General features: G+C 41.6%; 1 protein-coding gene across 2 annotated transcripts; it reads left to right on the top strand.

The window, feature by feature from the left end:
* Window positions 1–285: 285 nt before the first annotated feature.
* On the top strand, window positions 286–19,644 carry OGFRL1 (opioid growth factor receptor like 1). Of its 2 annotated transcripts, none has more exons than XM_032484442.1 (7): window positions 286–628; window positions 4,640–4,726; window positions 4,884–4,962; window positions 7,336–7,414; window positions 7,512–7,578; window positions 7,685–7,830; window positions 12,599–19,644. In XM_032484442.1, the coding sequence occupies exons 1-7, from the start codon at window positions 398–400 to the stop codon at window positions 13,263–13,265; spliced, it is 1,356 nt and encodes a 451-aa protein (XP_032340333.1). In that variant the 5' UTR covers window positions 286–397; the 3' UTR covers window positions 13,266–19,644. The 2 variants fall into 2 exon arrangements, with proteins under 2 accessions (XP_032340333.1, XP_032340332.1); XM_032484441.1 differs by having other exon boundaries at window positions 4,881–4,962.
* The last annotated feature ends 637 nt before the right edge of the window (window positions 19,645–20,281 follow it).

The raw sequence follows: 20,281 nt of genomic DNA, 5'->3' as shown, positions 1-20,281 counted from the left end.
TGGGGAAGAGGGGGCGGCGGCGGACCCCGATCACTCCCGGGGACGTCGGGGGCCGAGGGAGGCGGGCCTTCCGGGCTGCAGAGCCGAGAGCGAGGTGCGCGCCGGGGCCGGGGCGGGCGGCTCGCGCCCGCGGGGAGGCGGGGACGCGGGGAGCGATGGGCGGGCTCGGGCGCGGGCGGCGGCGGTCCCCCGGCCGCGGGCTCCTCCCCGCCTGTGCGCCCGCCCGCCGCTCGCCCGCCGCGCGGAGGCAGTGCGGCCCGGGCGCGCCGAGGTGCCGCCCCGCGCCCCGGCCGCGGCCAGGCCCGGGCCCCAGCGCCGCCGCTGCATCCCGCCCGCCCGCCCGCGCCCCGCAGCCCGCGCCCGCCCGCGCCCGCCCGCGCCCGCTCCCGCCTCGCCGATGGGCAACCTGCTTGGCGGGGTCAGCTTCCGCGAGCCCACCACCGTGGAGGACTGCGACTCCACCTGGCAGACCGACTCAGAGCCCGAGCCCGAGGAGCCGGGGCCAGGCGGCGACGAGGGCCCGGGGCGCGAGCCGGAGCAGCCCGCGCAATCCCCGGAGAGAGCCGGCGGACGGCCCCGCGCCAGCCCCGCGCCGGACCGGGACGCCCAGGCGGCGGGCGCCGAGCAGGTATGCGGCCCGCGGCGGCCTCGGCCGGGGGAAAAGGACGTCCCCGGGGGGAGGAGCGGTCCCGGCCACCCCCGCGCGCAGGTGGCACGCGCAGGTGGCAGGGGCGGGGGCGCGGGTGGCTGGTCCCGGGGACCCAGGGCCTGCGGGGGCCGGGGGCGCGGGGCCGCCTGCTGCCGGCTTGGGGCCCGAGCCCAGCCACCACGAGGAAGTCCCTCCGGGCGGAACCCAACTTGAATGGGTGTTTCGTTGCCTCCGCAGCGCAGCTGGGTGATGCGAAGCTGGGGTGGGAGGAACCTGCCTAAAAATAGACGACGGTGAAAACCCGTCTAGTGCATCTTACTGGTCAGAATTACCCAGAATAAGGTGGGACCGCGATTGAGCAGCCAGCACTGTTCCCTACGGAGGGGTCTACCGCTTTCCGAAGTATCCTAGAAGGCCCCCATCCGACGTTAACACAACATAGTTCTTATTCCAAGTAAGGCCTGCCCACCCAGGAGTTCAGGGCACGCTTCGAAAATCTTATTTCAACCGGAAGACTTGTTGATCCAACTGCGCTTAAGTCATTTGCCCAGTGCAACTTGGATGAGGTGTTAGTGAAGAGATGAATATCTCTTTTAATCTCTGATGGACTGAAAATAATTCAGAAAACTTAAAAAAAGAGAGGAACTGCAGAGCCAACCCTCTGAAGAAGTGTGCATCGTGGAGGTCTTCCCAGCATGTGGTTCTGCATTAGGCCTCCCTCTTTATCAGCCATGGGGGTTGAGAAGGGGGAATGGAGCCCTCAGTCTAATGTAACCACGGGGTACTTGGCTGGAGTAGAGGAAATCAGCTCCTGCATTTTACAGTGAAGGCTGCCTCATCTGTCCTGATGATCATCTCCGTTTAGGTCAGGAGGAAGCAGTCTTAGTGCAGGCTGGATGCTAAACATTTTATTTCCATTACCTGCAATTTTGGGGGTGGGGTGGGAGTTGCTGTTTTGAATCCCCATTTTAGAGAAACTTGAGGCCCAGAAGGAGAAACTTGCCCAAGATCATCCAGAGAGAGAGGTGCTTTGATCTGCTGGAATTGTGAATATATTTCTGCCTCTTGGCTCTGGGTCATTTTGTCCAGCAAATTAAGACCCAGGGAAGTATTAGACGCTGTATTGCAGTGTTTACCCCTTCCACTTGTCTCCCATTTAAATAACCTTCTCAAGAAGTTTGGAATATCAAAAAACACCAGCTCAGATTCAGTCCAACTAACCAGGTCCATGTGTATAAAACAGTTTGATAATTAATGTTTCAATCTGTTAATTGCAACCTCAGTACATGGTAGGTCACCCCAACCCTCTATTTTCCCCTTTAATGATTAATTTTTCTTGTCAGTATCATCATGTCACTTCTTTAAAAAATCTACTTTTAAATTTTGTATCTGACTGTTCCCTACCCCCCATAGTCATTTGCGAGTACTTCAAATTACCTTTAAAATACATCCCAGGCTGGCTGCGTCTTACCACCCTCATTGCTGTACTCTAGTCCAAGTGTGTATTTGAGAAATGACTGTGATATTAACTAAGGTCGGGAAATCTAGAAAGAAAGCAGCAACAGAAGTTAAATCAAGAATTCTCTTGAGTTTAATATCCTATGAGACATCCAAGTGGAGTTGTTGAGAAGTTAATTATGTCTATGAGTGGAGCCTCAGTCCAGGACTGGAGTTGTCAGCATATAAATTGGTGGTATTCAAGTCATGGGAAGACATAGTCATGAAGGCGAGTGAGAAACGTGGATTAAGCCCCCTCGCGCTCCTCCATTTAGAGCCTGTGAACAGGAGGAGCCAAATATGAGGCTGACCAATGATATAGGAGGAAAAACCAGGCCAGGTGTGGCATATGACAGTGTTTCAGGACAGAGGGAGGCGTTAACTGGCCTGATGCTGCCAGAAGGTCGCCTTGAGTTGAGCACTGAGAAATGGTTTGGTGAGATGGAAATTTGTTAGTGACATTCACAAGAGCCATCTTGATGGAATGTGGGGGATGAAAACCTGACTAGGGAGGGTCTGGGGAGAATAGGAGAGGACGGAACCGACAGGGACTGTGAGCAGCTCTCTGGTGATGTTTTACTATAAAAGGGAGCAGAGCTGTCATTGCGGGGGGGATTGGGGTCAGTCTCAATTTGTGTGTGTTTATTTTAAGATTAGAGATACTACAGCATGTTTGCTGAGGGAAATGACGAAGGAGACAGGTAAGTTTTGATACAGGAACTAGGAACAGTATGTTAAGGAGCAGAATCCGTGGCAGAGCAGGTGAAGGCAGTGGGATGGAGACCAAGAGGAGCGGAAGTGGAGGAGCCGGCGGATGCGGCAGGTTGGCACGTTTAGAGGTCGGAGGAGGCAGCTGTTCCCCGGATAATTGTGGGAAATAGGTAGGGTGTGAGTCATTCTCATTTCACAGATGATAAAACCAAGATGCAGTTAAAGGCCTCACAAATAAGCAGCAGATTTAAGACTCAGCCCAAGGATCCTGACTCCCAGGTTGGGGTTTTGACATTATACCAAAGTTTCTATAGCGATCCTTTGTGTTTAGTGGGGCTTAAACTGACTCATGCTGAGCTAGCTGGACTTCGAGCCCAGAGCCTGGGGTTCTGGTTGCTTCCCTATCTCTGGGCTCCGGGTCTTGTTAAACTTCTCCAAGCCTGGATTTCCTTGTTTCTAAGATGCAAGTGCTCCTAACTGCCTGCCAGGTGTGTTATAAGGGTCAAATTAAATACTGCACGTGTAAGTGCTTTGTAAACGGGAAAGTGCTTTTCTGCACAAACGTAGGATGACGCTCCGCATGGTTGTGGCTCAGGCTCTGTAGATTGAGAGCCTTGAGAGGCAGAGCTGTTTTGAAACGTGTGGCAAGGACCAGAACTTAAGCTTTCCTGTTCTTATGCAACATGATAGGGGTCGCTGACGTTAAACAACAGAGAATTTTGTGCTCAGGTGTCTCGGTACTTGTAGTAATGGTGAGCACCACGCTACTTCAAAAATGTGTGAAAATGGCTGAGAGGGTGGCAGTCTGTCTACACAGATGGGGTGGGGGCTGATGAGGAGAGGACTTGGGGCAGAGCTCATAATAAATGTCCCGATCTAAACTTTGTCATCTGTTCATCGTCGTCACCATTCTCATTCTTCTGCGTGACACTGGACCCAAAGCACTTTCTTATACGTTATAATAGTACATGTGGTTAGAGACTGTAAACTGGTTATATGGACCTGGATCTTATACTTTAAACATTATGTCATGGGGATGGGGATTGTGTTTAGAATTTAAGCAGTATGAGTGAACTACCACATATAAGTTACTACAATGTGAGGTTCATTCCAGTTGAGAGCTTTTATTGCTTTGTGTGTATATAGTTTAAACTTGCTAATTTGTATCACATTGTATGATCACTGACTTAACAGAAAGTCATTTATGCCTTTGTGCACTTGCTACGTGCTGTAAAGGATGGAGTTTAGAAAGCTATTTAGTTTGTTTTAAAAGCCCCCATTCCTTTCATCAGTATTACTTGATTTCCAAGTACAGCAAAATATTGCAAAATTAATGATAGTTTTCTTAGTAGAATTGAATTATTATTTTAACACTTTTTTTTTTTTTTTAGTGTGATGTATTCTAAAGTAAGTTTTGTTGTAGTATCACTTGTGTTACCTCTGGTGAAATATATGTCTTGAATTCATTTTGAGTTGTTTCTGATGGATACTGACCCATAACATTTGGCCTCTAGAGGCTTTTGGTGAAGAATAAAGTTTTTTTATTTAGTAAAACACCTTAGGACAAATGTTATTGGCCTCAAATCAGGAACCAAGGATGCCAATAAATGTTGCTAGGGAGCATTATCAAAAGGATGTTTATAGTATCTCATTAATCTGGACAGCTTGACAGTTCTCAGGCTTTCTTTATGGATAGTCATTATTTTAAGTTTGTTCTGGAAATCTCTCTAAGTGGGATTATCTTCCTTCAACATGTAAATGGAATTTCACTTTTAATTTTAGGGTGGTGATTCCACTGAAGCAACTGCCAAACCAAAGAGAAGTTTTTATGCTGCGAGGGATTTGTACAAATACCGACACCAGTACCCAGTAAGACTCTAGAATGGTTTTCTTTTTCTAAAATGTAAAATATTTCCTTTCTGTTTTTGTTACTTTGGGGTGCCAATGAGCAAACATGCAAGAAAGGTCCTTGTGCCTTTTTTATATGTCCATATGCTGGAGATTGATTTATTTTTTCCTTTAGCAGAACTTCAAAGATATCCGGTATCAGAATGACTTAAGCAATCTTCGTTTTTATAAGAATAAAATTCCCTTTAAGCCAGATGGTGAGTAATCTACTACCTTGGTAAAAAGCAGACTTTTAAAATAATACTACAGCTAGTTATTCTTTGTTTATTCCATGGTCCATACACTCTTAATGCATTTAATGCATTGGTTCGTTGACTGGCTTTACTTTCCTCTGCTGTCTGTTTCCCCAGAGACCTAGACCCTAGCGCTGTGAGCATCCTCTCGGTAAATTCTGGAGGAATAACGTGAGGGTTAGCAATACCTTCCCACCACGTGTTTGCAGTGGCTACTACTCTCTGAAAGGTAGTGGGCGCCATTTTTGTGAGAGGAAGAGAGGAGATTTATAGCACCACAGAATATTAGATTATTAAAATGGAACATTAGGGGAAATTAAAGTCAACTTTCTCGTTTTAAAGATGAAGTCACTGAGTTCCACAGCTTGCATGACTGACTTGGGTCACTGGATCACAGTCTTGGGTCTGGGTTCTAGAGTTAAGTATTCTTTTCACTGTGCCACACCCCCAGAATATTTAGAACCTAATTGAAAAGTGATGTTTGTACTAGAGTAAGCTTTCCTGTTGATTTTCAGATTCAGGGGTCGGGGGGAGTGGGGCTACCGCAGTTCCAGTTCAGAGTTAGGACATCCTAGGAAGGGGACCACAGACACAGCAGATCTCCATTCAACTCAACCAAATAAACGTGCCCCCCTTTACAACTCTACAGTTGCCCTCATAGGATCTTTTCTAAACCTAGAGTGAGAGGATGCAGCCTCCAGGGTGACAGGCATGTTTCACAGAGGCACCACGTTGTGGTTCCTGGTGGGCATCCTAATTGTATGCAGGTCAGACCAGAAAGCTGGCTGTTCTCCTTAGAGCCCTTAATCTCTGCGAGGTGACCAGATGGCCCTGGCCGCTGCACTCTGCTCTCAGTGGAAACTCAGCCAAATCCACAGCACTGTGAGCCAGGGAACGAAGGTCGCGGACTGCAAAGCTTTCCGGAGGGCAGGACCTTGCATTCTTTGGTGAATTAACTAGAGGAAGAATATGTAAATGTGGGGTGGAGCTTTGGGAGGAGGAGTCTCCTATATTGTGCACTGGCAGACACGTCTGCTGGGAATTGGGACTTAAGGACATTGCTGAAGTGGCCAGATCCTCTTGTCTTTAATTAATTTCTGGTGTCCCAGAAGTCAGCCCTGTTTTGGAAGGAACCCTCTAGATAAAAATGCTCTGTCATATTTACTAATGGTGGAAACACGCTGCTTTATTTACTAATCAAAATAATACTAATTAAATTAGTTTTTTTAGGACCTGGGGTAAGAAAACCTTTTGAAGAAATGCAATGGTAGATTGTTAATTTGACTCTGATATGAATTTAATAAAATTTACCTAAAGGAATGCCTTCAAATATTAAAAACATTGAACGTAGAGATAATGACAGTGTTTAACCAAATTATTTTTGTATTTCCAACAGTGCATTTATTTTTGAGGTAGTAATTTAGAGCAATAACTTAAAGCAATGCATTAATTTTTTTGTAATCTTTATCACAAAATTTATTTGGAAATCTTGTAAGATTGGGTGGGGGTCAGAATAAGCAGGCGGATTTTACTGTAATAAGTTCTTATGGGAGGAAAATAGGAAGCGATCAAAGGAAGGACTTACATTTTAGAACCGGAGACCTGTGCTCTATTTCTAGACATGTTCTTTTATGAGTCAGTGACTTTGACCAGATCACATGATTTCCTCAGTAAAAGCGGGGCTATCCAGATGGAGAGTCCCTGCGCAGTCGGCCTGACGGGCCCCGCAGATAGGGGGCGCTCACCACCCACCGTCTCCTTGCATTTTTCTTTCCACCTTTCCTTCTCCTTTTTCCTGCATCTCTCCTCTTTCTCATCCCCCCACGTCTGTCTCCTTTCTTTCTTTCCCCCTGGGATACATTTCATTTTTATTCGATCTAGTATTTGAAGAACTATCTGTCCCTCCAAGGCAGAGGCTGGCAGACTTCTGTGCAGCGCAAGGTCGGAAGCATCCTCAGCTTTGTGGACCATATGATCTCTGTTGCAGTGGACTCAACTCCACTGCTGTATATAAATGCATGAAAGAATGTGCGTGGCTGTGTTCCAGTAAAGCTTTCTTTATAAAACAGGACGGCAGGCCATAGTTTGCCAGCTTCTGCTTTAGAGTAACTGTCCAGTAGAACTTTCTGCAATTTGAGGCACCATTAATTTTTTTTTAAGTCAGGCTTATGACATAACTGAGTATTTGGCATAGGGTATTCACCTTATAAAAGCATTGCTCTTGTGTGCTGTTATTAAGTTCTAAAAAGTTTTAATATAAAGCTTAAGTGATTAGATCTTAAAATGCTTTTCAACAATGTTTGAAATGCCTGGTTCATCTCCCTTTTCACCGTTTAGGTGTTTACATTGAAGAAGTTCTCAACAAGTGGAAAGGGGATTATGAGACTCTGGAGCACAACCACACTTACATCCAATGGTCAGTCCCATGTTCTCTCTCTTCAGCCGTGTCCTGTTTAATCATGGATGCTTTCCAGGCAACATTAATCTAAAAAAATTGTTTTTCTAAAAAATAGGCTCTTCCCTCTGAGAGAACAAGGCTTGAACTTTTACGCAAAAGAACTAACTACATATGAAATTGAGGTAATGCAGGCTTGTTTTGTTTCACGTGAAATAGCCAAATAATACTACCATGTGATTGCCCTGTCACTCCCGAGTCCCTTCAACTGCCTTTTCTTTTTTTTATTAGGAATTCAAAAAAACAAAAGAAGCAATTCGAAGGTTCCTCCTGGCTTATAAAATGATGTTAGAATTTTTTGGAATAAAACTGATCGATAAAACTGGAAATGTTGCTCGGGCTGTTAACTGGCAGGAGAGGTTTCAGCATCTGAATGAGTAAGTAAAGCCCCGCCTGCCGTACATCCCAGCCGGCTTGTTTTCCCTTGGTTGGAATTCTCCGTGGAACGCAGGAATAAGTAGCAGATGGACCCAGGAATTTGAATTCAAAAGCTAGTCCAAAGTGCCTTTTATTCCCGGTTCTGTATTCCCAAAACAAAACAAAGCAACAACTGAAAAGAAGGATATTTCAGGTAGAAATATGGCTACTCAATTTCAGAGCTGGTTCTTCCTGAAACCTCTCCACTGCCCACAGCCAAGTGTGGTCTCTCTCCCTCTTTATACCACATTTCTTGGCATTTGTGGTTATTGTTTATATACATTTCTCCAAACCAGCTCTCCTAGGTTGTAAGTTTCTTGAAGCGCAGTCTGTCCCTCAGGCCTGGTGCCTTCTTAGCTTAAATCCATGAATTAAGCCTCTGATCTATAAAAATCATTTTGTAAGACTGAGATGTACACATCCACTTTCCTAAGAAAGAGGGAAAATTAGAATCTTCATCATTTAGGTCAAAAACAAAAGCCCATTTTCGCTTAGTAAATCCTAAAACCTGTGAAGAAAATATAAACGGTTGATTTGGAATTGATTTGCTGTGTTCTTTTGCTTGGATATTTATAACTTTCATTAATACGTTTACCCAAAGTTTTTTTTTTTTTAATTATTTTCTTTGCATGCAAACTGGCGGGTTATTTTGTTTTTCTTTTTAATTATAGGGTAACTTATGAGTGCCAGACTATGAAACCAACAACTTTAAAACATTTTTAGCACGTTGTAATTAGTTGAACTGGGCAAGTATTAAGAGAAAAATAATTAGAACTAACCTAAGAAATTTGTCTTTGCCCCAAACAGAGTTTTGTGCATCAAATAACTAAATGTTTTGTGTTTTTCTAGAACTTTTATCTTGCTTTGGTAAAATGAACACTTAGGTCTTCCTTTTACTTTATTAGTTATAGTCAACACTGTTAAAATGGTAGCTTATACTAAAATACTCAAATATGGGCATAAAGCCTTATGGTCTTGACCAGAACACCCATTAACTCATAACTCAAGTTAAATGGGATTTATAAAGGGCATTTATTGGAGAAGTGTCTGTGCCTCTGCCAAAGCCATGCAGGTAGCGATCTCTGGATGACATTTCTAAGCACTCGCGTCAGACTGTCAATGACAACTGCATGCAAGCAGCCTATTGATGTGAAGGAGGGCAGAAGTCAGTCTTTGAAGAGAATCTGATAGTATCTCATTTTCCGTGTACTCACAAGTGTCATCTTAGAGAATCCCCTTTTCCACCTTGTAGTTTTGGGTTAGAGTAGCAAGCTTATTTAGTAAATGTTTGTTGAATGAATAAGTGATGAACAAGACAGGGTTGTCAGCCTAAATCCTCCTTGGCGTTTTATCATCAGATCCTCTCATTGGTAGCTGGACACAGAGCCCTTCTGAAGGCTTTCATTAAATGACCTCCTGGCTTGGGGCAGCGAGGGCAGCCTGACCCTTGCTGCCCCGTCTCACTCGCTGTGCCATCCAGCTCCTTTCTTGCCACCACCATATTGCCTTTCCGTGGATATCGCATACAGCTTTGATTGGTGTTTTAATCTGTATGACATCCTGAGTTTTTCAGAGTGGGCAGGCAACTCACTATATTTATAGTAGCCCAGCAGACAAAAACTATTGACTGAAAGTGAGATGAAATAGTGAACAAGTGACCATGACTTGAAGAGGTGAAAGATTTTCAAACGTGAGAGTGCCAGAGACATAGACCAACCACTAAGGTGTTCTTCCAGGTTTATCTGCAGTCATGTACTGCGCTGTATTTCAGGCCCTGGAAGCCCCTCTCACTTTTGTGTTCTGTGTCCTGGTTCCTGCCTTTTGTGTCTTCCGTCTTCTCCCACCTAGTCTTCCTGACAGCTTCCGCCCTTTCCACCGCCCTTACCTCTGGAAGCCCACCTTTGCTCTTTTATCTGCCGTGAGACCCCCGAGTCTCCTCACAACAGTAGGAGGGTGGGGGGTTTTTGTATTTATTTGTGACATTTATTTCAAATCCTACTGAAATACCCAGTTTCTTTCTTGCATGATTTTGTTCCATAATCCTGATCTTTTATTCTCTTTAACCCAAGGTTTGGTCCTCTTCTCCTGTTATGTAAGTTTTTTAATTGGAGAGTGTGTTGACACAGATAAGTGTGCACAGACATTTTATCATGGTGATTCATCTTGGACTGGATATGTGAAATTGAGCTGGTTGCAAAGATAGTAAATTTTCTTGTGTCGTATAACTCCTTTTTGGGAGTTTTAAAGGAAAATATTCTTCCACTTTTCCATACATCCCTTTCTCCTCAATTTATGAAGCGGCTCCTGCCCAGGGATTTTACCACTGAGGTTTTAGGGTATCCAGACTTTACACTAACCTGACAACTAGGTCAGTCCTGCTGGTAATGGCATGTTGTCTCAACTTCACTCCAATTTGTATTGTCTTAAAAGACTGGTACTTCCTAACCATTAAAAAACACAGATTCATAAACCTGAAATGAAGCTGTGCTATGTTTTACCCATTGGCCTTCAAAGAGTTGAATATTAAGATGATACTATTTTGGTAAACGGAGAGAATAATAAAAACTGCTGGATTTTTCTGATATTTGGTTAGCCCGAATCATGGTTTTTGTTTTGTCCATACTCTTTTATTAAAATATACGGCCACAGCCTACACTGTTGGTGAGAATGTCATTTGGTGCCACCACTATGGAGGACAGTATGGAGTTTCCTTAAAAAGCTAAAAACAGACTTACCATATGATCCAGTAGCCCCACTCCTGGGCACATATCCAGAGAAAACTATAATTCAAAAAGATACATGCACCCCAATTTTTATAGCAGCACTATTTACAATAGCCAAGACGTGGAAACAACCTAAGTGTCCATTAACAGATTAATGATTAAAGAAGATATGGTGTGTGTGTGTATATATATTACTCAGCCATAAAAAGAATGAAATAATGCCATTTGCAGCAACATGGATGGACCTAGAGATATCATACTAAGTGAAATAAGTCAAACAGAGAAAGACGAATATCATATGATATCACTTATATGTGTGGAATCTAAAAAAAAATAATGCAAATTCTAATTACAAACCAAAAACAGACTCACAGACAGAAAACAAACTATGATTACCAAATGGGAAAGGGCAAGAATGGATAAATTAGGGGTTGGGTATTAACAGACACACATTACTATGTATAAAACAGATAAACAACAAGGACCTACTATATAGCACACGGAACTATAGTCAATTTCTTGTAATAACATACAATGGAAAAGAATTTGAAAAGGAAACATATATATATGTATGTATATGTATAACTGAATCACTTTGCTGTACACCTGAAACTAACACTGTGAATCAATTATACTTCAATAAAAATTTTTTTTAAAAATATAAGGCCATAGAACCACACCATTCCACCCCTCAATTCAATATCCTTCTTCACTCTTCCCAAATAAATGGCTAGTTTTTCCGAAGTGGCTACTCTCACACTTCTGGGAGCCAGGGCACATACGTGCAATGCTTGTACAAAGTTCAGTGTCTGAGGTATAAATAGGTTTTGGGAGATTGGAAATAAGTGATGGTTGTGGCTGTGTGGCAGTGCTGGGTAAAGAAATAAGAAATAACTTGGGCTGTTGAGAACACACATGATTAACATACGTACCTGAAGGTGCCATAGGATGCAGCCAGGTGTTTGTAATCAAGCAACTATTGGGCTGAGTGAGGGAGCGGAGGTAAGGTTATTAGTTATGACCAAATAGGTTTGGAATACTTTCATCTGATAGTGGCCTTAGTTTGGGGACCGAAATGGAAGACGTTAGTGCAATCTGGGGAGAGAAGCATCTTTGGGGTCAGTGCCATTAGAAGCAACATTTGAAATTCTGTGACAGGGAAAGAAGAGGAGAGAGAGGCCACAGATGGAAGAGAGTTTAGGTGCTTAAGTTGGGATGGGTACAAATACAGCAGTCCTGACTACAAAATCTGAGTAATAACAATGGCAATAATAACATCGGTGGTATACAGTGTCTCATACTGACTGTGTTCCACCTGCCCTGCATTTGATTCTTCCAAGTCCAGAGGAGTGTGGGCTGTTTTCCCCATTTTACAGGTGAGGGTACTGAGCTTGAGAGACACCGTGATTTCACACAGATGGAGTTGGCAGAGGTGAATTCAGGCCTGGCTCTGAAGCCCCTACTCTTTGCTCTACAAGTCAGTTTTGCATCCTTTGTCGGAATCCTTCTAGCTGCTTTTCTAACGAGCTGGTTAATGTGGTGGATTTTGCTGAGCAGGTGACCCTGTAAATCGTGCCTTTGGGCTGGACGCTGATGTCGTGTTGACGTTCATCACTGGGTACCTGTGATGGGTGCCACACTTTGGTGATGCTGCAGATGCGCTAGGAGATACTCATCCTCAGTGTATTTAATACACAAACAGCAGTTCAGCCCAGTGGGAATGAATTGTAAATTTAAATATGTTTCAAATATGAAGAACTAAAGGAATGAAGAAAATTTATAGTATATGCTTGAGTTTTATGTAGAGTGGCATTATACTGAGGTATAGAGGTTTAATATCTTCTGTCTTATTCTTCTTAATGGCGTCTGATACAACTTTCAGTACAGTCATTCTGAGACGTGTTCGTGGCTCACAGTTCCATAAAAAATATTTTCCCAATAGTTTTTATTCCCCTGCTTTCTCCCATCTAATTTTTCTCTTTCATTTTATCCAATCCTCTTCCAGGTCCCAGCACAACTATTTAAGAATCACTCGTATTCTGAAAAGCCTGGGCGAGCTTGGATATGAAAGTTTTAAATCTCCCCTTGTAAAATTTATTCTCCAGGAGGCGCTGGTGGAAAATACCATCCCCAATATTAAGCAGAGCGCCCTGGAGTATTTTGTTTACACCATTCGAGACAGAAGAGAGAGGAGAAAGCTCCTCCGGTTCGCCCAGAAACATTACACGCCTTCAGAGAATTTTATCTGGGGACCACCGAGGAAAGACCAGTCAGAGGCCAGCAAAGCTCAGAAAACGCCTGGCCCCGCCGCCTCTGGTCAAAGCAGTCAAACGTCCCTGCATAAAAAATCCAAGGACGCCAAGAATTCCTCCTCCTCGGTGGTGCATGTAAATAGCAAAACAGCTGAAGAAAAAAAGGGGGGACCTGGAGAGCCGGGAGAAGAGACAGATGGGCCGAGCTCAGAGCCGGGCAGTGAGGCCGCCGGGCCAGGAAACGCAGAGACAGACGGTGATGCCGACAGTTCCGAGCCTCAGCCAGCAAAAGCACCTAATAGTCCCGTGGAGAAAAAGGAGAGTGGAACTCCTGAAAAAGATGAAGAAAGTGAAAGTCATGACAAAGACTGTGGAAATCCCGGAGATGCAGGTTCCCACGATGATGTACCGTCACAGTGAATTGTCAGAAAACCCACAAGGGGTTTCTGCTGTTCAGTTTACCCCGAGGAACAGAGGTCCCACTTCCACTTGTAGCCAGCTGTTTGTGATCTCTGCTATAAGCTTTGGGTTGTTATTTCATTTTTATTTTGGGCGACACTGAATTTAACATTTAATAAGAAGTTCTAAGGTGAGACCCAATTAATGAATCTGTCCTGGAACACCTTGAGGATGTGAATTTTTCGAATCCTGTACACAGCAGTGACATTTGAATTATTTTCATTATATCTGGAAGTGGTCCTGTAGTCTTTGATACATCGAATAAATTCTTTTGAGAGACCACCTTCTATGTGAAGAAAATCAAGAGGCTAATTTTGTTTCCTTGCTATGCCTTTGCCCTATTTGTGGATTCATTTTTTTTCCCCAAGCTGGAGGGAAGAATTTTGGTCTTCTCAAAGGTGTTCATAAAGAAATGTGGATTTTTTCCTTTTCTTTTTTCATCACAGCACCTCAGCATGTTGATTTTTAAGTTCTTATAAGTGAGATGGATGTTCTTGGGGAGCTGTAGTGGCCCCTGCCCTTTGGTCAGTCCTGCTGGGGTTTTTTTCCCTCTTCCTTTTCTCCATGCTGGCCCTCACTTGCCACCCTTGTCAGCTGGCCTGTGCATGCCTAGTGTCCATTCAGATGATCCCCTACAGAGGGGACTTTCCACGGTATGATTTCAAGCATTTGCTTTGTTCAAAATACTAGAAAAATATTTTTCTGTATCAAGGGCTTAAAAACCAGTTTTGATGCAGAAATCCAAGAAAAGAATTTTGCCTTCTGTGGCTGTTCCATATAAATTTGGTGCTTGTTTCTGAAGGTGAATGACTGAAGAATTAAAAAAAAAATAAGAAAGGAAATTGTGTGTTTTCAAAAGGCATGCATCTTGAGCTGGCAACAGGCAGTGGTCCCTAAAACCATGAATATCTCAGTGTTCTGCGGTCTGCGCAATTAATGTTGCTTAGTCCACAGTCTATCTTAAAAAAAAAAAACCCTACAACTTACTGCATGTTTTAAGTTGTCAAAACTTGAAATTGAGAACAGACTTGACATCCCATATACTCAGTTTTAATAAGTACTTCATGTGTTAATATTAGGTAAGATCAAATAATTTTATTTCCTATAATATTACTAATTATTATTACACATTAGAAAACAATCCAGCACTGTCATGAGAACTTCAGAGCATACATATAAATATAGTTATAGCAATTAACAGAAAAAATGTTTTCACATTACTTCATTTAGAAAGGAAATGGTTTTTGTGTGTTTCTTAGGCTTTTAGAGAAAGTTCTGTTCACTTTTGCCTCTAGAGGATTTTTACTATGTCCTATTTTTTAACCCCATCATATCATCTTCTGTTATCTTTGTTGATCAAAGGATTTTTAGTAGAGGATTTCTAGAAAAATTAACACACCAATAGTTTGCCTTTAGAGATATGACTTTATTGCCTTGAAATTTACATGAAACATCCCTGTTGCTCAAATCTGACTTTTTCAATATGAATGTTAGTGACACTCATGTTATATATTGTATTTCAATAAATATAAACTATTTTTCTCATTATCATTTCTCATAATATGCCAGGTTTTGCTTTCTACTGTTTTGTGAAGTGAGCATTAGGATTTGAGGAGAGAGTTCTGCTGCATTTCAGCTCCTTTTTTCACACGGACCCTCTAGCATACTGCGTGTTGAAGCCATGTTCCCATGAAGCTCAATAAACAGTTTCACAGGGTTAGGGCATGAGAGTAGGTTGTCACATTGGGCTGAACTGTAGGAATATGATAAACTCAAAATATCTTACCAATTTTGCATACATGATAAAATTTTCAGACCACTTTCTGAATGTATAATATTAAATTTTTGTGACCAGATATTAAAATATTAATAAGCAGCAGATACTAAGATACATGGATATAATCTGAATTACTTAGAAGCTAGTAGTATATCAGAGCCCTTAGAAGCAAAAACATTTCATTCAGTAATTTAGCTTTTAGACAATTATTCCTAATTAGGGATTTGATTAGATTGTGCCCTTTAATTTGAGATTATTTAGTCTCGAGGGAAAACTGCCTGGCTTCCATTTAGAACAGTGGCCTTTGTCCACGGTTGTGGTGGTGGTTTTTTTTTAATGCATATTCACATGTACCAGTATGGTTCCTGCATTTAATCTGTAAATAACTTATGAGAGAATTACTCAGTGGAAACAAATGAGAGGGTGGCATTCCTTTTGCAGATAAAAATTATGAGAGTCTAGAATTTTTTTTCTATTAAGAATACTTTGTACATTCAATAGTTTTAAAGTAAGATCTATAGGTGTGTATTTATGTGTGTGTTAGAAATGAAACGGCCCTCTGGGTTTGACTCTGATGTTTTTTGTATTTTTAAAAACTACCATGTGCTTGCAGAAATTTACTGAGAAGCTGTTATAAAAGTGCAGTGTAGCATGGCCAAAAAACTAGAAACATTATTGAATTTTTGCAAATATACAGACTTTATCGTTGTACCATGGGCTGCAAGGATGCTAAGTATTGGCTATTGGTAAAATACTATTTTGCATTTCACAGCAAATAGATGTTATATCGCTTGCTTAGCCTAGTATATTTTTTCCCGATTTTTTGTGCTTTCATATCCCAAAGGAGATGATATATGTGAAAATATTTTGAAATACTGTAAAGTGGTATATAATCATAAGATATATTTCTGTACAGTAGAGAAAAAGTTTATAACATTAAGAATATTGTACCATTACACATTCTCATGCTCAATATCATAAGAAACTCTAAAGAATCATGACAGAGGTGACCATCTGTCTGCTTTCTCTAAATCAGGTCTAGTTCTCAGTTCAAAAATTATTTTGTATAGTTTTATTTTGAATTTAGGTCTTGAGAAACTACTTTTTTCAGCTTCAAGGAGAAAATAAAACATAACTCAGGAGTTACTAGAGAAGTTCTAAGTTTTTTTGCTAAGTATTAAAATATACACATTACATTTATAAAATTACCTACTTTGCTTCTAGATTTTATACTTTGAAAGTATGACCTAGTGAAAAAGGAAAAACAGCACAGTGTTACATCTGAGTTACTCTTTAAAAAATCATTTTAGTAAGTAAACGTCTATGTCAAGTGGTCAAAAATTGGTCAAACTGATGGAGAGAGAATATTTGGTTAATTGTTTAAAGTTAAATTTCCCAAGTTTATGGTAGAGTTATGGTTGAGTTTATAATCTAGTGAGTAACTAAATCAGGCAGGCGTTTGGTATGTCTGTAATTGAGGCTCTTCTAAAAGCTTTTATTTTCTCACCCACGGAAAGGACATCCTTGATCTTGCTTGATTGTAATCGCCTCTGTGTGTCTTTTCAGGTTTGTTTGGGGTAAGTGGAGCTCTTTTGTTATAGGAATAGTTTTGAAGATTTCTATTTTGTTTCCTATTTTTAAAATTCCCATTTTTTTTTTTCTCTTGGGATATATCCATTAGGTAGGCTGGAGGTAGGCACCCTAGAATCATTTCAAACGTAGGTGCAGTTGTACAGAATGATGGCCTGGGCCAGTGTAGGGTCTGGAAAATGAGGGGTGTACATGCATTGACTTCTTCCAGCTTTGAATTCTGTAGTGTTTGTTGCATGAACAGATTTGTGTGGGTAATCTCTCGGGTAACAGTGAGTACTACCCTGCCTCCTTCCCTGTCCTACTCATCCAGCCCACCAGCAGATTGTGTTTGGGACAGACCATGTTTTAGAGGTTCCTTATTACTGAAGTGAATGATAATATAGTTATAAATATGAATGCCTGGAGGTGTCCAGATGTGCCTTAGTTAATGTAAATGGTTTTCATTCAGAAGTTTAAATTTTTACTCCATTATAAAAATCCTGCCAGAAGGAACATTCCAAACCATGAATATCAGTTATTTTAATGAAATTTTCTTTGGTGCTTTTTCATTTTGGAGAAATTTCCATTTGTGTCAGTAGCATTAGTTCAGAAGGGAGTGTACTAGCCACACTGTTCAAATGTGTTCTATTTGACAAAGTGTTTACAGTAAGAAAGATTAACTACATTGTTACATTTATTTATGCCTCAGCTTCATTTTGCTACACACTATAATTTTCATTGTAAACATTTTCCAGCTACTACAAGTAATATTTATCTGTGTTTTACTTTTGTTTTTAGACGCTGATGGATGTAGAAACTGGAATTCTATTAGAGAAATGGTTTAAAAGTTTAATTCCAATAGATGGTTGGAGGAATCTGAAATTAATTTGAAAAACTTTAATGCTGTGGTTTTACTAGGAACATTTAAACAGTTCCGTCCTTGCCTTTTACCCTAGATTAGGATTTTTTTTTTTTGTCATCTGCTTTTTTCCTCAACTGCTGAGAAGCTTACTGTTCTAGTTATTTGTGGGGAAAAACTTCTTAAAATGCTTGTTTCCTTGAATTAAAATTGTTCATGTGGAGGACACAATTAACTGCTTTGTTTATGCCTGGAGGCTGAGTTCAGAGAAGCGGAGGTGACCACGAACCAGAGTGGGTGTCTTGGTGGAGGACAGCCCGCGCTGGGCTGCAGCCTCTCCAGTGGCAGGAGGGGTCTGTGGAGTCCCCTCTGGATGAGGAGGGGGTTGGGCCCCATGATCGCTGACTTCTGAGGAAGTGACCCTCCTCCTTGGACTCCATGCACAATTTCATTGGGCATCAGTTTTCATAAAATAACTGTTATCATTCATTCGCCACCATTTTGGAGTTGTTTAGGAAATTGTGAGCAGTTGGACACCTGCTCTGTAAATTACAGCTGAACTGTGTGACTATCCTGGGTCACACTGAAATGCTTATTCCACCTGCCACGCTCCCCTGTTCAAAAATTCTGATTGTCAATCAAAAATTATTGGAGGTTGTCCTTTCAGTGGGATATATATATATATATATATTATATATATCGCTTCATAAAATGAATCAGTGTACTTTAACGAAAGGCACCTAATGCTCATTTGTCATGCTCAAAGACCTTTTTATAAAAAAAATCAGAAACCTTATGTATTATGTATTCAAATATATAAATATATTTAAGCTATGAAGCTGATCATATTTTCATTTTTAAATTATAATGGAGTTTGTGGAACAGTTACATTAGCTAGAGAAAGTTATATAATAAGCTTTGGGTCTAAGAAACATCCAAGTTCTGCACTCATTCATCAGATGAGCACCTTTTTCAGTGCTGATAGGTTGAGTTTCATGTGAAGAAATGGAAAACACAAAGGAAACAAAAGATTAGAAACAGTAACTAGAAACTCACTACAGAAATGAAGATACAGCCCATTATAGGTTTGTGTAGTGCCAGAATTATTGGAGGCAGATGACGAATGGTCTGCAAAAGCTTTATGTGGTGGGGACATGCTCTATGTTATGTGTGCCAAGGAGACCAGGATGGGTGTGGAAACAATCCCATTTGAACTCATTTGAACCATGAATTCCACCTACTCCTCAGTAGACTGAAACCTTTCATAGACTGAGAGACAAAATCAAATGATCAGATAGCAAGTGTAATTCCTTTGCCAGTGGTTTTAATAACAAGAAGTGAGATGCGGTGGGGGTGGGGACTGGCTGCAGACACAAGACGACTCAGTGGCAGATGGTTTATCAATGAAGCAACTCTAGCTCCCATACCATTAAGGGGTGGCAGCACATTGTGGGACATCACAATTAAGAGGAACAAACAAGAGCACAGTGTTAGGTCCTTGGACAAGCAGCCTTTTTCCTTTGTATCAGAAGGCTGTTTGCTTGTTTCCCCAGGGAGGTACCAGCTCTTACTTGGTGCTACCTAAGAAGAAACATGGCCACCTGGGTCTGGCCACTATTTCAATTCGGAAACCATTGTGTCCTTTGTATTTTAAGCATTTCAGGAAAATGGGTAGGATTCTTAAAAAGATATGTGTTGTACTGCCCCCAGGAGCTCTGACCCTCCAGCAGCCGTGGGCTCCGTGCTCTGTGACCTGCCGTGTGAATTACAGAATGCTGTGCATGTCTGTCAGGACCAATACCATGTGTATGTGGTAGCAGTTGTAACCAGTTTCTGGATCTGTATGGTATTATGAAACATGTTATTTTATAATTCTGTAACTGTATGGCAGTGTTATGCCAAAAAAAAGTATAAAGAACAATGGTTTCTGTTGCTTACTGCTGTATTTAGAAACATTGTTTCTGAAATAATATATTTAGACTTCCTTTAAGGTAATTATTTTTCATAACTCTTGCCAAATATACACGCTGTAAAATGAATAAAAGCCACTGCATCTTAGTTAACATTTTAGCATTATGTTAGAGCACATTCTGTTGATTTTGCATGATTAAAATATTTTTCAAGAGCTGGAATGATTGACTTTGCTGTTTTCCTATGATCAGACTTTTTTTTTATGGTTATCATATGAGATCAACATGATTTCCTTTTACTCTCTAAAATAAATATCGTATTTTGAAGGGTGAAATCTTATTTACACAGGCAATTATTTTGGTCATGAAATGTTGGGGGCAGATCACATGTGTAAATGCTGGGGTGTTCATTGTTCTTTCCCTTTTTACTTTTCCCTAATGCAAAGTTTTAAAAGTGTATTTAAAATAGATAAATGAAAATGAATAACTAATGGAGGTGACAGATTTTTTTTCATTCAATAGCCTTTTAAGGACAGTTGTTTTGGTTAAGAAACCAAAGGAGCAAGGGAGGAGGCGGCTCTCAGTACCACAGGACAGTGCGGATGAAAGTAAGGAAAAGCTTCGCCCTGGAGTGTGGCTGCCCTGATCCGTAGAGGCAGGAAAAGAGCCAATGAACAAACTGGGGATAAACTGTGGACAGAGTCAGAATGAATCACACTGTTCACAACTGAGAAACAGAGAGGGGAAAAAATGTCAGCCACAGCAGTGAATGAGTGTGGCTTTAACTTCAGCCTGTGGGACGAGTTGTTTAGTGGGCAGAGCAAGGCAGACAAGCAGTTACCATCCTCAAGGAAGAACG

The sequence above is a fragment of the Camelus ferus genome, chromosome 8 (genome assembly GCF_009834535.1).
Source record: "Camelus ferus isolate YT-003-E chromosome 8, BCGSAC_Cfer_1.0, whole genome shotgun sequence".
NCBI lineage: Eukaryota > Metazoa > Chordata > Mammalia > Artiodactyla > Camelidae > Camelus > Camelus ferus.
The sequence above is the reverse complement of the archived record's forward strand: the minus strand, read 5'-3'. Positions and strand labels throughout refer to the sequence as shown.